At 43.3% G+C, this 20,426-nt stretch overlaps 1 protein-coding gene across 1 annotated transcript; it reads right to left on the minus strand.

Moving 5' to 3' along the window:
• Nucleotides 1–10,947: 10,947 nt before the first annotated feature.
• LOC145980789 (uncharacterized) lies at nt 10,948–14,473 on the minus strand. Its single transcript, XM_083113871.1, has 3 exons — nt 14,275–14,473; nt 12,458–12,656; nt 10,948–11,324 (listed from the first exon to the last, which is right to left on the minus strand). The coding sequence occupies exons 1-3, from the start codon at nt 14,434–14,436 to the stop codon at nt 11,092–11,094; spliced, it is 594 nt and encodes a 197-aa protein (XP_082969997.1). The 5' UTR covers nt 14,437–14,473; the 3' UTR covers nt 10,948–11,091.
• Nucleotides 14,474–20,426: the final 5,953 nt, after the last annotated feature.

Genomic DNA, 20,426 nt, shown 5'->3' on the forward strand with positions numbered 1-20,426 from the left:
ATCCGACGCAGAAGCATGGGCTTCTGGTGCAGCCGCTTTCCTATGACAAGACGGAATCCGCAGAAAGAAGTTTCAGGCGTGGCAGATATATCCGACGCAGAAGCATGGGCTTCTGGTGCAGCCGCTTTCCTATGACAAGACGGAATCCGCAGAAAGAAGTTTCAGGCGTGGCAGATATATCCGACGCAGAAGCATGGCTTCTAGTGCAGCCGCTTTCCTATGACAAGACGGAATCCGCAGAAAGAAGTTTCAGGCGTGGCAGATATATCCGACGCAGAAGCATGGGCTTCTAGTGCAGCCGCTTTCCTATGACAAGACGGAATCCGCAGAAAGAAGTTTTCAGGCGTGGCAGATATATCCGACGCAGAAGCATGGCTTCTGGTGCAGCGCTTTCCTATGACAAGACGGAATCCGCAGGAAAGAAGTTTCAGGCGTGGCAGATATATCCGACGCAGAAGCATGGGCTTCTAGTGCAGCCGCTTTCCTATGACAAGACGGAATCCGCAGAAAGAAGTTTCAGGCGTGGCAGATATATCCGACGCAGAAGCATGGGCTTCTAGTGCAGCCGCTTTCCTATGACAAGACGGAATCCGCAGAAAGAAGTTTCAGGCGTGGCAGATATATCCGACGCAGAAGCATGGGCTTCTGGTGCAGCCGCTTTCCTATGACAAGACGGAATCCGCAGAAAGAAGTTTCAGGCGTGGCAGATATATCCGACGCAAAAGCATGGGCTTCTGGTTGCAGCCGCTTTCCTATGACAAGACGGAATCCGCAGAAAGAAGTTTCAGGCGTGGCAGATATATCCGACGCAGAGCATGGGCTTCTGGTGCAGCCGCTTTCCTATGACAAGACGGAATCCGCAGAAAGAAGTTTCAGGCGTGGCAGATATATCCGACGCAGAAGCATGGGCTTCTGGTGCAGCCGCTTTCCTATGACAAGACGGAATCCGCAGAAGAAGAAGTTTCAGGCGTGGCAGATATATCCGACGCAGAAGCATGGGCTTCTGGTGCAGCCGCTTTCCTATGACAAGACGGAATCCGCAGAAAGAAGTTTCAGGCGTGGCAGATATATCCGACGCAGAAGCATGGGCTTCTGGTGCAGCCGCTTTCTATGACAAGACGGAATCCGCAGAAAGTAGTTTCAGGCGTGGCAGATATATCCGACGCAGAAGCATGGGCTTCCTGGGTGCAGCCGCTTTCCTATGACAAGACGGAATCCGCAGAAAGAAGTTTCAGGCGTGGCAGATATATCCGACGCAGAAGCATGGGGCTTCTGGTGCAGCCGCTTTCCTATGACAAGACGGAATCCGCAGAAAGAAGTTTCAGGCGTGGCAGATATATCCGACGCAGAAGCATGGGCTTCTAGTGCAGCCGCTTTCCTATGACAAGACGGAATCCGCAGAAGAAGTTTCAGGCGTGGCAGATATATCCGACGCAGAAGCATGGGCTTCTGGTGCAGCCGGCTTTCCTATGACAAGGACGGAATCCGCAGAAAGAAGTTTCAGGCGTGGCAGATATATCCGACGCAGAAGCATGGGCTTCTAGTGCAGCCGCTTTCTATGACAAGACGGAATCCGCAGAAAGAAGTTTCAGGCGTGGCAGATATATCCGACGCAGAAGCATGGGATTCTGGTGCAGCGCTTTCCTATGACAAGACGGAATCCGCAGAAAGAAGTTTCAGGCGTGGCAGATATATCCGACGCAGAAGCATGGGCTTCTGGTGCAGCCGCTTTCCTATGACAAGACGGAATCCGCAGAAAGAAGTTTCAGGCGTGGCAGATATATCCGACGCAGAAGCATGGGCTTCTGGTGCAGCCGCTTTCCTATGACAAGACGGAATCCGCAGAAAGAAGTTTCAGGCGTGGCAGATATATCCGACGCAAAAGCATGGGCTTCTGGTGCAGCCGCTTTCCTATGACAAGACGGAATCCGCAGAAAGAAGTTTCACTCGTGGCAGATATATCCGACGCAGAAGCATGGGCTTCTAGTGCAGCCGCTTTCCTATGACAAGACGGAATCCGCAGAAAGAAGTTTCAGGCGTGGCATATATATCCGACGCAGAAGCATGGGCTTCTGGTGCAGCCGCTTTCCTATGACAAGACGGAATCCGCAGAAAGAAGTTTCAGGCGTGGCAGATATATCCGACGCAGAAGCATGGGCTTATGGTGCAGCCGCTTTCCTATGACAAGACGGAATCCTCAGAAAGAAGTTTCAGGCGTGGCAGATATATCCGACGCAGAAGCATGGGCTTCTGGTGCAGCCGCTTTCCTATGACAAGACGGAATCCGCAGAAAGAAGTTTCAGGCGTGGCAGATATATCCGACGCAGAAGCATGGGCTTCTGGTGCAGCCGCTTTCCTATGACAAGACGGAATCCGCAGAAAGAAGTTTCAGGCGTGGCAGATATATCCGACGCAGAAGCATGGGCTTCTAGTGCAGCCGCTTTCCTATGACAAGACGGAATCCGCAGAAAGAAGTTTCAGGCGTGGCAGATATATCCGACGCAGAAGCATGGGCTTCTGGTGCAGCCGCTTTCCTATGACAAGACGGAATCCGCAGAAAGAAGTTTCAGGCGTGGCAGATATATCCGACGCAGAAGCATGGGCTTCTGGTGCAGCCGCTTTCCTATGACAAGACGGAATCCGCAGAAAGAAGTTTCAGGCGTGGCAGATATATCCGACGCAGAAGCATGGGCTTCTGGTGCAGCCGCTTTCCTATGACAAGACGGAATCCGCAGAAAGAAGTTTCAGGCGTGGCAGATATATCCGACGCAAAAGCATGGGCTTCTGGTGCAGCCGCTTTCCTATGACAAGACGGAATCCGCAGAAAGAAGTTTCAGGCGTGGCAGATATATCCGACGCAGAAGCATGGGCTTCTGGTGCAGCCGCTTTCCTATGACAAGACGGAATCCGCAGAAAGAAGTTTCAGGCGTGGCAGATATATCCGACGCAGAAGCATGGGCTTCTGGTGCAGCCGCTTTCCTATGACAAGACGGAATCCGCAGAAAGAAGTTTCAGGCGTGGCAGATATATCCGACGCAAAAGCATGGGCTTCTGGTGCAGCCGCTTTCCTATGACAAGACGGAATCCGCAGAAAGAAGTTTCAGGCGTGGCAGATATATCCGACGCAGAAGCATGGGCTTCTGGTGCAGCCGCTTTCCTATGACAAGACGGAATCCGCAGAAAGAAGTTTCAGGCGTGGCAGATATATCCGACGCAGAAGCATGGGCTTCTGGTGCAGCCGCTTTCCTATGACAGGACGGAATCCGCAGAAAGAAGTTTCAGGCGTGGCAGATATATCCGACGCAAAAGCATGGGCTTCTGGTGCAGCCGCTTTCCTATGACAAGACGGAATCCGCAGAAAGAAGTTTCAGGCGTGGCAGATATATCCGACGCAGAAGCATGGGCTTCTGGTGCAGCCGCTTTCCTATGACAAGACGGAATCCGCAGAAAGAAGTTTCAGGCGTGGCAGATATATCCGACGCAGAAGCATGGGCTTCTGGTGCAGCCGCTTTCCTATGACAAGACGGAATCCGCAGAAAGAAGTTTCAGGCGTGGCAGATATATTCGACGCAGAAGCATGGGCTTCTGGTGCAGCAGCTTTCCTATGACAAGACGGAATCCGCAGAAAGAAGTTTCAGGCGTGGCAGATATATCCGACGCAAAAGCATGGGCTTCTGGTGCAGCCGCTTTCCTATGACAAGACGGAATCCGCAGAAAGAAGTTTCAGGCGTGGCAGATATATCCGACGCAGAAGCATGGGCTTCTGGTGCAGCCGCTTTCCTATGACAAGACGGAATCCGCAGAAAGAAATTTCAGGCGTGGCAGATATATCCGACGCAGAAGCATGGGCTTCTGGTGCAGCCGCTTTCCTATGACAAGACGGAATCCGCAGAAAGAAGTTTCAGGCGTGGCAGATATATCCGACGCAGAAGCATGGGCTTCTGGTGCAGCCGCTTTCCTATGACAAGACGGAATCCGCAGAAAGAAGTTTCAGGCGTGGCAGATATATCCGACGCAGAAGCATGGGCTTCTGGTGCAGCCGCTTTCCTATGACAAGACGGAATCCGCAGAAAGAAGTTTCAGGCGTGGCAGATATATCCGACGCAAAAGCATGGGCTTCTGGTGCAGCCGCTTTCCTATGACAAGACGGAATCCGCAGAAAGAAGTTTCAGGCGTGGCAGATATATCCGACGCAGAAGCATGGGCTTCTGGTGCAGCCGCTTTCCTATGACAAGACGGAATCCGCAGAAAGAAGTTTCAGGCGTGGCAGATATATCCGACGCAGAAGCATGGGCTTCTGGTGCAGCCGCTTTCCTATGACAAGACGGAATCCGCAGAAAGAAGTTTCAGGCGTGGCAGATATATCCGACGCAGAAGCATGGGCTTCTGGTGCAGCCGCTTTCCTATGACAAGACGGAATCCGCAGAAAGAAGTTTCAGGCGTGGCAGATATATCCGACGCAGAAGCATGGGCTTCTGGTGCAGCCGCTTTCCTATGACAAGACGGAATCCGCAGAAAGAAGTTTCAGGCGTGGCAGATATATCCGACGCAGAAGCATGGGCTTCTGGTGCAGCCGCTTTCCTATGACAAGATGGAATCCGCAGAAAGAAGTTTCAGGCGTGGCAGATATATCCGACGCAGAAGCATGGGCTTCTGGTGCAGCCGCTTTCCTATGACAAGACGGAATCCGCAGAAAGAAGTTTCAGGCGTGGCAGATATATCCGACGCAGAAGCATGGGCTTCTGGTGCAGCCGCTTTCCTATGACAAGACGGAATCCGCAGAAAGAAGTTTCAGGCGTGGCAGATATATCCGACGCAGAAGCATGGGCTTCTAGTGCAGCCGCTTTCCTATGACAAGACGGAATCCGCAGAAAGAAGTTTCAGGCGTGGCAGATATATCCGACGCAGAAGCATGGGCTTCTAGTGCAGCCGCTTTCCTATGACAAGACGGAATCCGCAGAAAGAAGTTTCAGGCGTGGTAGATATATCCGACGCAGAAGCATGGGCTTCTGGTGCAGCCGCTTTCCTATGACAAGACGGAATCCGCAGAAAGAAGTTTCAGGCGTGGCAGATATATCCGACGCAGAAGCATGGGCTTCTAGTGCAGCCGCTTTCCTATGACAAGACGGAATCCGCAGAAAGAAGTTTCAGGCGTGGCAGATATATCCGACGCAGAAGCATGGGCTTCTAGTGCAGCCGCTTTCCTATGACAAGACGGAATCCGCAGAAAGAAGTTTCAGGCGTGGCAGATATATCCGACGCAGAAGCATGGGCTTCTGGTGCAGCCGCTTTCCTATGACAAGACGGAATCCGCAGAAAGAAGTTTCAGGCGTGGCAGATATATCCGACGCAAAAGCATGGGCTTCTGGTGCAGCCGCTTTCCTATGACAAGACGGAATCCGCAGAAAGAAGTTTCAGGCGTGGCAGATATATCCGACGCAGAAGCATGGGCTTCTGGTGCAGCCGCTTTCCTATGACAAGACGGAATCCGCAGAAAGAAGTTTCAGGCGTGGCAGATATATCCGACACAGAAGCATGGGCTTCTGGTGCAGCCGCTTTCCTATGACAAGACGGAATCCGCAGAAAGAAGTTTCAGGCGTGGCAGATATATCCGACGCAGAAGCATGGGCTTCTGGTGCAGCCGCTTTCCTATGACAAGACGGAATCCGCAGAAAGAAGTTTCAGGCGTGGCAGATATATCCGACGCAGAAGCATGGGCTTCTGGTGCAGCCGCTTTCCTATGACAAGACGGAATCCGCAGAAAGTAGTTTCAGGCGTGGCAGATATATCCGACGCAGAAGCATGGGCTTCTGGTGCAGCCGCTTTCCTATGACAAGACGGAATCCGCAGAAAGAAGTTTCAGGCGTGGCAGATATATCCGACGCAGAAGCATGGGCTTCTGGTGCAGCCGCTTTCCTATGACAAGACGGAATCCGCAGAAAGAAGTTTCAGGCGTGGCAGATATATCCGACGCAGAAGCATGGGCTTCTAGTGCAGCCGCTTTCCTATGACAAGACGGAATCCGCAGAAAGAAGTTTCAGGCGTGGCAGATATATCCGACGCAGAAGCATGGGCTTCTGGTGCAGCCGCTTTCCTATGACAAGACGGAATCCGCAGAAAGAAGTTTCAGGCGTGGCAGATATATCCGACGCAGAAGCATGGGCTTCTAGTGCAGCCGCTTTCCTATGACAAGACGGAATCCGCAGAAAGAAGTTTCAGGCGTGGCAGATATATCCGACGCAGAAGCATGGGATTCTGGTGCAGCCGCTTTCCTATGACAAGACGGAATCCGCAGAAAGAAGTTTCAGGCGTGGCAGATATATCCGACGCAGAAGCATGGGCTTCTGGTGCAGCCGCTTTCCTATGACAAGACGGAATCCGCAGAAAGAAGTTTCAGGCGTGGCAGATATATCCGACGCAGAAGCATGGGCTTCTGGTGCAGCCGCTTTCCTATGACAAGACGGAATCCGCAGAAAGAAGTTTCAGGCGTGGCAGATATATCCGACGCAAAAGCATGGGCTTCTGGTGCAGCCGCTTTCCTATGACAAGACGGAATCCGCAGAAAGAAGTTTCACTCGTGGCAGATATATCCGACGCAGAAGCATGGGCTTCTAGTGCAGCCGCTTTCCTATGACAAGACGGAATCCGCAGAAAGAAGTTTCAGGCGTGGCATATATATCCGACGCAGAAGCATGGGCTTCTGGTGCAGCCGCTTTCCTATGACAAGACGGAATCCGCAGAAAGAAGTTTCAGGCGTGGCAGATATATCCGACGCAGAAGCATGGGCTTATGGTGCAGCCGCTTTCCTATGACAAGACGGAATCCGCAGAAAGAAGTTTCAGGCGTGGCAGATATATCCGACGCAGAAGCATGGGCTTCTGGTGCAGCCGCTTTCCTATGACAAGACGGAATCCGCAGAAAGAAGTTTCAGGCGTGGCAGATATATCCGACGCAGAAGCATGGGCTTCTGGTGCAGCCGCTTTCCTATGACAAGACGGAATCCGCAGAAAGAAGTTTCAGGCGTGGCAGATATATCCGACGCAAAAGCATGGGCTTCTAGTGCAGCCGCTTTCCTATGACAAGACGGAATCCGCAGAAAGAAGTTTCAGGCGTGGCAGATATATCCGACGCAGAAGCATGGGCTTCTGGTGCAGCCGCTTTCCTATGACAAGACGGAATCCGCAGAAAGAAGTTTCAGGCGTGGCAGATATATCCGACGCAGAAGCATGGGCTTCTGGTGCAGCCGCTTTCCTATGACAAGACGGAATCCGCAGAAAGAAGTTTCAGGCGTGGCAGATATATCCGACGCAGAAGCATGGGCTTCTAGTGCAGCCGCTTTCCTATGACAAGACGGAATCCGCAGAAAGAAGTTTCAGGCGTGGCAGATATATCCGACGCAGAAGCATGGGCTTCTAGTGCAGCCGCTTTCCTATGACAAGACGGAATCCGCAGAAAGAAGTTTCAGGCGTGGCAGATATATCCGACGCAGAAGCATGGGCTTCTGGTGCAGCCGCTTTCCTATGACAAGACGGAATCCGCAGAAAGAAGTTTCAGGCGTGGCAGATATATCCGACGCAAAAGCATGGGCTTCTGGTGCAGCCGCTTTCCTATGACAAGACGGAATCCGCAGAAAGAAGTTTCAGGCGTGGCAGATATATCCGACGCAGAAGCATGGGCTTCTGGTGCAGCCGCTTTCCTATGACAAGACGGAATCCGCAGAAAGAAGTTTCAGGCGTGGCAGATATATCCGACGCAGAAGCATGGGCTTCTGGTGCAGCCGCTTTCCTATGACAAGACGGAATCCGCAGAAAGAAGTTTCAGGCGTGGCAGATATATCCGACGCAGAAGCATGGGCTTCTGGTGCAGCCGCTTTCCTATGACAAGACGGAATCCGCAGAAAGAAGTTTCAGGCGTGGCAGATATATCCGACGCAGAAGCATGGGCTTCTGGTGCAGCCGCTTTCCTATGACAAGACGGAATCCGCAGAAAGAAGTTTCAGGCGTGGCAGATATATCCGACGCAGAAGCATGGGCTTCTGGTGCAGCCGCTTTCCTATGACAAGACGGAATCCGCAGAAAGAAGTTTCAGGCGTGGCAGATATATCCGACGCAGAAGCATGGGCTTCTGGTGCAGCCGCTTTCCTATGACAAGACGGAATCCGCAGAAAGAAGTTTCAGGCGTGGCAGATATATCCGACGCAGAAGCATGGGCTTCTAGTGCAGCCGCTTTCCTATGACAAGACGGAATCCGCAGAAAGAAGTTTCAGGCGTGGCAGATATATCCGACGCAGAAGCATGGGCTTCTGGTGCAGCCGCTTTCCTATGACAAGACGGAATCCGCAGAAAGAAGTTTCAGGCGTGGCAGATATATCCGACGCAGAAGCATGGGCTTCTAGTGCAGCCGCTTTCCTATGACAAGACGGAATCCGCAGAAAGAAGTTTCAGGCGTGGCAGATATATCCGACGCAGAAGCATGGGCTTCTGGTGCAGCCGCTTTCCTATGACAAGACGGAATCCGCAGAAAGAAGTTTCAGGCGTGGCAGATATATCCGACGCAGAAGCATGGGCTTCTGGTGCAGCCGCTTTCCTATGACAAGACGGAATCCGCAGAAAGAAGTTTCAGGCGTGGCAGATATATCCGACGCAAAAGCATGGGCTTCTGGTGCAGCCGCTTTCCTATGACAAGACGGAATCCGCAGAAAGAAGTTTCAGGCGTGGCAGATATATCCGACGCAGAAGCATGGGCTTCTGGTGCAGCCGCTTTCCTATGACAAGACGGAATCCGCAGAAAGAAGTTTCAGGCGTGGCAGATATATCCGACGCAGAAGCATGGGCTTCTGGTGCAGCCGCTTTCCTATGACAAGACGGAGTCCGCAGAAAGAAGTTTCAGGCGTGGCAGATATATCCGACGCAGAAGCATGGGCTTCTAGTGCAGCCGCTTTCCTATGACAAGACGGAATCCGCAGAAAGAAGTTTCAGACGTGGCAGATATATCCGACGCAGAAGCATGGGCTTCTAGTGCAGCCGCTTTCCTATGACAAGACGGAATCCGCAGAAAAAAGTTTCAGGCGTGGCAGATATATCCGACGCATAAGAATGGGCTTCTGGTGATGGCCTCGGAAGGCAAGTAAGACAACAGCCAAAGCATTTTATCATTCCTGATGCAGAATGATGTGTCATCCTTGATGAGAAAATATCTTTCTGTGGTTTTTGCTACTTCGATTCTTCCATTCCTAAACAAAAGAGTATGATCTACTAGTAATTTCTAGTTCAATATGAAGGATTTCATGCCTCTTCTTTTTTAGACTACTATGTCGGACCTATTGTGCTGGATATTAACTTCCGTATGAACGCAAGTGTCCACTACGATGTAGTGGATCTGCCAACTTCAAATGAAAACGGAAAGACGATGAGTAGTAACTTTATATGGTTATGAAATAAAAATATTCACACAGGTATTTAATGCGGTGTATAATATGGACAATATAGACATCCGTGCACCTTGAAAATGACGTTCTCTAAATGTCCTTCTTGCTTGGATGTACTGTTCGAGGTGATGCTAGAAGGCTTTCATGACGTGCGTCTCAACATGTCCTGTGGAAGAGTAGGTATTTCAAGGAGACTGGCGGTTCGCAACATTACAAATGGCTCTACACTGTATCTAACCCATCTCACAATGCATATCATGGCGATCTTCATTGTACCGCCCCAGTGCTCGGTGCATGTTGGGATGAAGGCTTCCACAGCTGCAATCCGCGTCTGTACCGGCTAACTCTCCATGGTGTACTAATTGCCAGACTCCCAACTCTCCATGGATGTAGGTATGCCGAGCATATGCACGTGCATTCTGGCAGGGTTGCCAACTCAAATTGGTGGATACAGATGCACCACCCTGTATATCGGATATCCGATATTTGAATTGATATTTTTATCCTGGATGCCAAAGAGATGTTGGACCCTATATCGTGGAGAGACGTCGTTGCTCCTATTGCTTGATTGTTCCCTGAGTTCTAGTAAAAGTGTAAATTTCTAAGGAGCCAATCATATCAATAACACCCACTAAAACAGAAACAATATTTTCTTCTCTCATGTTCATTTCCTGATCATATATAACCTTAGACATCAAACCTTGTATTGCACAATAATGTATTTCTTTCTTTTTTCAGTAATTTATTATTTTATTTTCTCTTCACCTACAATGTTACTTTCCTATCCGATATTAGTGCACATTTTTTGAACGACAAATTTTTCCACTTTTTTCTATTGGGCTCTCTACGAAAAATAATAAATTTTTCAATAAAACGAACTTGGTACATTTTAGTAAAGAAATAAAGGTGACAGCTGCAAAAAGCACATGCAATATAAGGTTATTAAAATATCATAAACTTGTGCGAACAAAAAGTATCCTATATTCGAGTACGTTTCCTTACTCTTTCAGACAGAAAGTGGGGTTCCATAGTTTCAAACCTAACCTTGAAAAAACATTTCATTTAATGCTTTCTACATGTAATCCTTTGTACTATTTTGTCCTGACTTAGATTGTAGAGCAACCTTAGGCCGAAACTCGCTCAGCATAACATAAAAATGCTATTTTGTTCTATTTTAAAAAACACTTAGTATATTATAATTATTCTTTGTGCATGTGCCATTCCAATTCAAAAGTATTGTACGTGATACTACTAAAAAAGAAAATGTAATGTATACTATGATATTCAGCATTCATAAATTTCAAATGTCTTGTATGTACATGCATTTTAGCGATAATGATCAACTACCAGATTGAATTAAAGTAAAGTTAAACACCAGAACTAATTTCGTACTGATGACAAACTAATCTAAATTGTATTAAGCCAACCATGTAGTTTTTGGACACTAGGATTTATAAAACATTAATAGCGATACAAAGGAGATAGTCACGTTTCAATGTTTTATTCAGTTAAATTTAAGAACGTGCACATAAAATAAAACACAGTTCAATAGTTCTGTAAGTTGATTTGAAACAAATTCTAGATAATTTTTCCAATATGAATAATGTTTTGGCATAAATGATGATTTTAGTGTTAACAGTGCTGATTTATGCACTTTACAAGCATCATATTTTAGCTGCTTCCTTGCAAGGACCCTCAGTAAACGGCTCCCAGGTAAACATCTGCAAATTCGATAAAGTATTTTTAATATCTTCTTTTTCATCCTCGTCCAAAGTCACTCCAACATGGCGCATTACTTCCCCAGAGCTGCTATATAATGTCTCGCCCGGCTCTTCCCAGCAAATTACTGCTATGTAGTATCTACCAGGTTTTATCGCTACGAGCTTCCACACATACTCTGTTGAAAGAAATAAAAGAAATAAATGGCTAGGAAAAAGAAAAATAACGTGCAGAAAGAAATCTAAAGTTATTACCATCACTAATGTCTTTTTACAGAGTGAAAGATATACAGCATGTATTAAATTGACTTCGTTGCATGAAAATATTTTATTTGGTGTAGCCAACGCAATACATAGTTTGTCCTTCTTCAATGTCCTCCCTCTTAAATACTGAAAATATCTGAGGGCTACGTCAGGATTGTAAAGGCATGGGGCAAAACCTTGCATTGTATTTCAGTTAGAGTTGTTGCTATCAAATTGATCGTATGGGACCGAACATTGTCATGGTGAAGGATATCATTTTCAGACATCTCCGATCTGATAATGCGAATGCCATTACGTGCACCACCTTTCATCGGATGCCTAGTGGATTGTTTTAAGCCAATCTTTGGCCCTAAGAATAAATCAGCTACACTGAAAGAGGATAAAATGCAGAATTGATTACTAAATATACTAGCTACTCTTGCTAAACTCCTGAGCACTCGATACATATGTTCAATTGTAAATTCAAGGAACCGTCTCAACTCAAATCCGCCACTATACGTATATACTGGCAACAATGCAAAGTGATAACATGAAATGTCACAGATAATACCACATATTTAAGCATGCAGGTGTCACAGCCATGAAATATCCTGTTTGTGCCTGACAATGACACAAGTGAATATTTAGGCGGCTTATATATGATTATTTTCGGCAAACCTTTATTTGTGCAAATACAATGTATTTGGTTTGGTATACAAATACAAAGCATGTATCCAACTTTCAGATAATTCAATAACTGATGATAACTCTAAATTCTTTCGATTTATTTGAGTTCTAAGATATTTATGGGGGGCGCAAGCCTGATAGTTCTCTGGTTATATACGCCAGTAATTTTTAGTTTCAGAAACATTGGAAACTAACAAGAAAATAACACAATGAAATATATCATCTCTCTCTCCCTCTCTCTCTCTCTCTCTATCTATCTATCTATATCTCTCTCACTCAGTCTCTCTCTCTCTCTCTCATCTACTTGGATGAACAAAAAATCATTTCACACACACACACCCAAAGATTTGTTTGCACATAACATTATTTTATATATACTTACCTACATCATTATCTATGTATGTTGTACATAATCCCGAACTTGATATGTGACAGTAGTCTTCGAACATTTTGATTTCAACATTTTTCGAAAATCGTACTTCAGTTGCATTTATTGTAGTTTGATTGTACATACGAACGTGAATTCCATAGCAGGTAACGTTGACAAATGGTTTGTACATCGGTATCCAGGACCCTTGAAGCTGCCAAAGACAATACAATTATTAAACAATACAACAGTAATGTATAGGGCTAGCATTTTTATGACATAGAAAGCACCAAGATATGCAGAATAACAAATGCACTTATGACGTAATTTTTTTAATAAAAATATGCACTATAATTTGAAAGATATGCCCTTACAACTGAACTGTTTCAAAAATCAATATTTAATAGCCTATATACTGAGATATTTTCACATACCATTTTTAGTTCAGTTTAGGAGCTCTTAGTTGGAATGCACAATGAATACATTCCCCTCTAAACCTGTTTTTTTAGCTGAAACACAAAAACACATATTTCTTCCTTTGGGCCCCTCTATACACCTGCCAAGTTTCATGGAGAGGGGGACACTTAGATAACCTCCCATGTCAGAGTTATATTGGGCAAATATCCATTTTCTGATTTCATTCCATTATAAAAGAAGACGTTTTCACAGTTATTCAGGAAATAAACTGAGACGTTTCACTATAAAAGAATCAACAACTTGAGTGAACATGGGATGAACAAATCAACTTCGTAAATGCCTGTATGTTCCTTGAAAAAGCGAAAATATGCTGAAATATGAGCGAATATCTATCAAAATATGCTCTGTAACGTAGAAATCGCCAAATATGCCTAAATATACCCTTAAAAAACTTAATTTAATTCGTTTCTTCATAATATGAATTTTTATGTATTTAAGGAACACATCACCCTTCTGAAAAAAATATGGAAAGTCATGAAAATTCTAGCCCTAGTGATGTATGTTAACCCAGACTAGATCGAACCCACAGTCGCTATAGGTTTTTCACGAGACCAGGTTACGCTACTCACTCGTAGCTCCCCAATTTCCTCACGATGGTGGGTTGCCACCGATCCTATACGCAGGCCGAGAACCCAGAGACTGAACCTATGCCGTCCAGCAGTCGGAGTCAAAGCACAGAGCTTTAGACCGCAAGGCCCCGGAGGACGATACTTAAAAATTGCAGGAGGAAGTTTTAAATACACACCCTTTATTTCAATTTTTAGTTGGCTGCCATTAATTTTGTTTTAGTTAAGGATCATATTCCCGTATGTTGTGACGGGAAAAAATAGCATATGTGTGTGATATACCCATGACATCAAAATCTATCAATCAGAGTAATTAATCTACGGAAAGTGAATCTGAAAATTTTGTGCACAGATGCACTTTACACAGTTTGTTGTGTGGACTTTTGCCCCACTGTGATATGTAAACTTTTAGCTTTTTCGTTATAAGCAGGTGCTGTCATTTATGAGAAATAATTTGAAACATCTAATGCACTACCAGACGCAACACAAGTGCCTTACTTAAAACATGAGGTCAATGATTCACTGAAGTTCATTTCTTGTTATGAAACGCAGTTTGCAAAAAATCAAAATATCAACGTTCTTTGTTCCAGATGCCTGTAACTACATCTGATTACATTCCACCATAACACCTTTCGGACTGCTTAATTGTTGCCAGCCTAACTTGCGATGGAACACGGATATTTGCACTGCGAACATTTACCCGCCGCTCAATGTTACTCCTCTTCATTCTATCTATTCACAAATTACAATATATCTCATCTCTTGTAAAGTATTCAAACTCCTGCTTACCTTTTGAAAGTCAACATCTCCTTCCTGATCAACATCCGGACATTCTACATCTTCATCTTCTGGTTTTTTGTCGATTTGTCGCTCGTTGCGTTGCAAGCAACTCCCATCCTTCATCAGGGAGAAGGCAACAATGAAAACAAAGTAGAAGTTTAAAAACACCATTGTTGAACTTCCAATCAAATCCTCAGTATGCCCAATGTAATAAATGCTTGCTTTTATAAGGTGTGATATGGCTGGTGCTGATTTAAATATCATTCTGTTTGAGACGATAACCTCTCCATGGACACATGATTTTAATTGACGGATGTGTGTTGCTTTCGATAAATGTGTAAAGCATTTGTAGTCAAGGCTATCCCAGGAGTTTTGTATGAAGGCCTTTTTCCGAAAATGTAGTTCCTCAACCTTGAAGCTTGGCTGGACCATTAGACGACGCAGCCAAAACGATTTTCGTAATTTTACTCTTATTTCGAATACCCTTATGATACTAAAAATAATACATCTGCTTGGAGCATTCAAGTGAATCTTCACGTAGTTGCTTTCACTGTTGTGCAGATGTTAATAATTGTTTCGTGGCTACGTAATCCTATTTGAAGATACACGCGAATTCTTTGGAAGGGATTTTATAATACGTAGTCAATATCATAGTATTTTTCTCGAAAGCAGACAAAATGTTGGAAACGTCTTATCTGGCTGGCATCGGCTGACTGCTGATAATTATCATGAAATTAATAAAAGGTAACATTTTTGAGGTCAATAATGAAAAGGTACCAAATTCAAAGATCGCTATCATTTGTACTAAATATACTTCTACAAGGAAGTGTGTTTTTAGAGAAAATCTTTTAATGGATTCGATGATTGTAGTGAACTTCCATAGTAATATAAATTAGGATATAAATGTAGTTCATTTTGATTATTTTATATGAATTTGGGGTGATAACTCTGTTTGATAAAAAAAATTGAACATTGATTTATATTGTAAACACCCACTGAGTTGAGGCCAAGAGTTTTGATGAAAGTTCAGCCAGGGAAAAAACTACAGTCCATATCACTGTAGTGCAAATTTTGCAATAATGAGTATAAGGCATGGGATTATCTAGGGTGTATCCGAACCTCCTTAAACACTCTAAGTATATTTAGTGTAATTCTAGGCTGAATGTTTTGTTTAGGGAGTCGTACAGTCAATGGCTAAGATAATGGTAAGCAAATTCTCCACAGCTATTTTCATTACTTTCTTTATTCTACATCCTGTGTTGTCTTAAGGAATGAAATTATGTTGGTTCGAAGCAGGCTTTGTTCTCTGCTTATTGACACCTTTATTCCAATTCATTGCCATCAGATTGTGTAATTCAGACAGAATGAAAATGGTGGTGGACAATTCGCTTACTGTTTTTTTTCGCCGTAGGGTGTACAAAATATTTGATATCTTGTCAATACAAGGACCAAGGAAGATGTTTTGTTCTAAAAAGGAGAAAGAAGGAATGTAGGCTGAAAGACTAGTAAATTAAGGGACCAGAAAGGACAATATTATTAAGAAAGGGGAAAAAAGGTAATGTGGGCTGAAAAAATGACAAAAATAAAACTAAAAATCCATGTAATCTTGTTTGGTGGAAGATAATTAACAACACTGTTGTTATTTATTTCATGATCCATCCGTGTTGAAAAATAAAAAAGAATTCCCTTTAAAATCCAGTCTCTATGTGATAATCAAGACATCTACTTCACATCAACAGAATTCCATCCCTATATACCACACAAGATGTAGAGTATTAAGAAAAATAATTAAAATTGTGATGGAAAATTTGCCTACTATTATATTTGCCGTTGGTTGTACAATTGTAGATTTTCAATGTTATGGTCCAAAGTAACGGAAAAAAATCTACTCATCGATCAACTAAACTAAAATTACTCAATGTTGCAGACTGCAAACTTCTGGAGCTTTCCTCTCATTAATTTATGCAAGGACATCTACCTCACATCAACAGAATTCCATCCCTATATACCACACAAGATGTAGAGTATTAAGAAAAATAATTAAAATTGTGATGGAAAATTTGCCTACTGTTATATTTGCCGTTGGTTGTACAATTGTAGATTTTCAATGTTATGGTCCAAAGTAACGGAAAAAAAATCTACTCATCGATCAACTAAACTAAAATTACTCAATGTTGCAGACTGCAAACTTCTGGAGCTTTCCTCTCATTAATTTATGCAAGGACAAAATCGAAATTCTTGCACAACCTGAAAAATCGTCAATATCATTTTCGTAGGTTCACATTTCAGTATTTCAGAGTTCGAAGGGGGACATGGACCCTCCCCTATGTGCGGACCTGATATGAATCAAAAAATAGGAAATCACATTTGCTAAATCTTTCTCCAGAGGCTAGTGACTCGCTATTTTCATTTTTCAAATACAAAGAAAGTATTCTTCGAATTGACCACTGTTTCTGCCCCCTTTAATCTTTACTACTATTCGTTCATCAAGGACACTGCCGGATCTACAAATTTTCGGTCCTCCCACAAGATGTTGCTAAAGGCCACTATTATATAAAATATACGTAGTTGAGGAAGGAAAATATCGCCTCTGGAAAGATTTGATTTCATTTTTGTTATTTAGCATTTAGACTCACAGCTTTACACTGACCTTGCACTGGACGCGTCAATGTTTCAGTATCCAGATAGCTGGTATCCAGTTTGCACGTGTGTGAAGTGTTATGGTGTTAACAAGTGTTTTAAATTGTTTTGTTTTAGTATACGTATTATTGGTGCTTTTCTGCTGCCTAATAATGCCACGTACAATTTAAAACAACACATACTTATGTACAACTCTCACGTCATTACGAATTCTTGTAGGGAAGTCAGAAGGCGTTTGGCAGCAGAATTCCCAGATGTTCCTGGTCGACACAGATACAATGTTCCAGAACTTATGAGCAAATTCAGGGAAACAGGGTCTGTTCTTGATAAGAAGCAAAGGGGAAACGGCGTGTTGTTACTGGGGAGGTACTATAAGAAGACGTTGGAGCACGATTGAAACACTTTTCAAAAATCTCTCCGGCGCCTTGCACAAGAAACAGACATTTGTATACGTCTGCATGACGAGCTACGAAGCATTTAAACCTGAATCCATACATTAGAAGAATTGAAAGAAAATATCAGGAGAGAAATTGAAGCAATTTTGAAAGAGGAACTGATACGTGTTATTGAAAATTTCCTATGAATATGCCGTAAATGTGTGGATGCAGGAGGACATCATTTCCAACACCTCTTGTAAAAAGGTACTACCTAATTTCAATTTCAACTGTCGAAATCTCAAATAGTAGTCCCACAACACAAATATTTGGGAAAATATCAGCGGTTAGAAATAGTTTAGTTTGGGGTTTTGATCAATAAACGGGATATTATTAACCGAAAACTAACGCGTGTTAGACAACTTAAAATGAATTACAAATCCTTTCACTTTAAAATATTTATATGGTCTTTGGTTCTCTGCTCGGTACCCTTTACCCTCTGTACCCCCTTTAGTAAGTAAAGTATTTTGCATGGTTTATGAAGATTTTGTTCTTTATGAACAATTTCAGTTGATTTTAGCTCTCTGAAATGTGCTATTGTGAAGTGAAGTACGTCTGCTACTTTAGCGTGCTACTTTGCCGTGTAACAGAACAGCCCGAAGGCTTCGCACAAGTAAATATAACACTCAAGAAGACACTCCACAACAGCAGCTATAATATCATGTAGTTAGGTTAGGATTGGTACTGATTGTTATTTTTGGGGTGTTCTCTCGCTATTGTAGTGTGCATACACACAGTTTTTACTACTAACAAAGTCGGTGAAAGTATTCCGAAATTGCAGATTTTTGACTTACGTGGACATTCTTTGGGTTCAATATCTCCGTTATTTGTGCTTTCCTAACACGTAAAACATTGTAATCTGTGGATTATAAAAAATCGAAGTAATTCTCGAGAGGGTACAATGGGTCAACGGCCCTCTCTGGTCTGCCGCGGTGGACAAATTACTACGTCTATTGTTTTGTTTACACATATTTGGGGGTGTAAAGGGCATGGCAAGGACCCCCTAAAAGCTTGCTCGCCCCCCTCCCCTAGCACTGCGGAGTTTGGAGGTTTATGATCTTCCAGCATTCAATCCGTAAGTCCGTCGGTTGTATGCAACAGTTCTTTTCCCAAGAACTCGTCCACCAAAGCAAGGGCGTTTCTTATTATCTCCTTTAGCTGTACATTCTGTGGCATAGATGGCACATACAGTATGTCTTTCACATAGCCCCAAAGCCAGAATGACTGTGTTTACAAAAGTTTTGCACATATGAACAAAACTTGAAGATTTTCTCATTGTTGTACAACAAACCTTATTGTTGTGTTCCAGATATGTTATTAACAATAAACTAGATGAGTTGTTTACTCTATTACAAAAGAGATAGTCAGGTTTCAATTCTTTATTCAGTTATATTTAAGAAGGTGCCCACATAGACGTGCGCATTGCTAGGGGGGTAGGGGGCCAGTTGCCCCTCCTAATACTTTCACTTAGAAATTTAGTGTAGAGAAATATTTTTGCCGTTATTAAGCAATATTATTCTATCTAAAAGATAAAGTATTTTCAAACAGACGAAAGTTCCAAGCAACTAAGACGGATTTGTTTCCTACGTACTTCGATTGATTGATTGATTGAATTGGTCTACTATAAGCACAGTAAGACTAATCGGGACTGGACCTACAGTTTAAAGTGTGATCCGAACCACTATGTGCCTCTACCTGGTATCGAACCCGGGACCCCTGGATTACAAGGCGACTACCACTACTTTCATCAAGGTTTTGCCCCCCTTAATCAGAGGGTCTGCTCACGCCTATGGGTGCACGTAAAATGAAACACAGTTCAATAGTTCTTAAGTTAGTTTCAAACAAATGCTAGATATAATTTCAAATATGTTTAGGCATTAATGATTATTTTATCTAAATTACACACTTTTTAATCAACATATTTGAGCTGCTTCCGTGCAAGTACCCTCAGGAAACGGCTGCCAGTGAAACATTTGCAAATTCAATACACTATTTTTAATGTCTTCTATTTCATCTTTGTTCAAAGTGATTCCAACATGGCGCATCACTTCGGCACTGCTGCTATACACGTTCTCGTTCGTATCTTCCCAGCATAGAACATCTATGAAATATCTACCAGGATTTACGGCTAGAATCTTCCACGTATAATCTGTCAAAGTAAATAAATCATCCGTAAATTATCATTATCAACCATGGAAATAACATGTAGAACACAAATCGAAATATGTTGCCACCACTAATGTTTTTTAGAGTCAATGTTGCATAATCAGTCAACTAAAGATGTGCGATTTGTGATTACAAGCATGTACGTAAAGTGCGTTCGTTTTATCTCTAGGCCAATTTACGCACATATCTTTAGCATGTAGACAATTATATTTATATTGCATAACGAGTACTAACCTGTGTTTTAAGAGTTGTTCAAAGTTGTTCACGCGCTATCTCGGCCCAGAGACAAAACGAACGCACTGTTCCTGCAAAATGTATTGAAGCATTGCATATTACCATTCCCCACGCAAAAATTGTCACAATTTACACCTAATTACATATTTATAGTACTACTTGTAGGGCCGTCATGAAGGGGAGCCCACAGGGCCATTGCCATCTCAGAATTTTCATGTCGTCTGTTACTTACATTTTCTATGCCAGACCAAAAATTAATTTAATATTTTTAAAAGAGCATCCAATCACAAATTTAGAAAACTATGCATGTACATCGACTAAATCTTCTTTTGGCTGTTGTACTTGTTGAGGTAATGATGTGTGTCTTGCAAGTACTCGAAAATTAGTCAATATGTATTTCTCCTATTGTATAAAATTTCGCAGTTCATGTTATATTTTGTTGAAATTATTGAAACAACTTATTTGGTGTGTGTGTGTGTGTGTCTTCGCAGAGGTGCTAATGTAAGATAAATTTTGGGGGGAGCAGAAAGTGCCTTGTCCCCTCAAACTCTGCGCCTACGTGTGTGTGTTTAAGGTAGAAATATATTATAACTATACTATGTATTAATAAACCCTCACATGGCACATACATTTTGTATGTGTGGAATTGGCCCGTATTACATAATGAAATTATTAATAGATAAATAT

The sequence above is a fragment of the Lepisma saccharinum genome, chromosome 28 (genome assembly GCF_977018435.1).
Source record: "Lepisma saccharinum chromosome 28, izLepSacc3.1, whole genome shotgun sequence".
NCBI classification, from domain to species: Eukaryota; Metazoa; Arthropoda; class Insecta; order Zygentoma; family Lepismatidae; genus Lepisma; species Lepisma saccharinum.

What these genes read in the sequence shown, in the direction of transcription:
- LOC145980789 (XM_083113871.1), bottom strand. Translation starts at nt 14,436, where the DNA reads ATGGTGTTTTTAAACTTCTACTTTGTTTTCATTGTTGCCTTCTCCCTG. An exon ending in GAGATGTTGACTTTCAAAAG is followed by an intron (nt 12,657 to 14,274) that starts GTAAGCAGGAGT and finishes TGTCTTTGGCAG; the next exon opens with CTTCAAGGGTCCTGGATACC. An exon ending in ATACATAGATAATGATGTAG is followed by an intron (nt 11,325 to 12,457) that starts GTAAGTATATAT and finishes TTCTTTCAACAG; the next exon opens with AGTATGTGTGGAAGCTCGTA.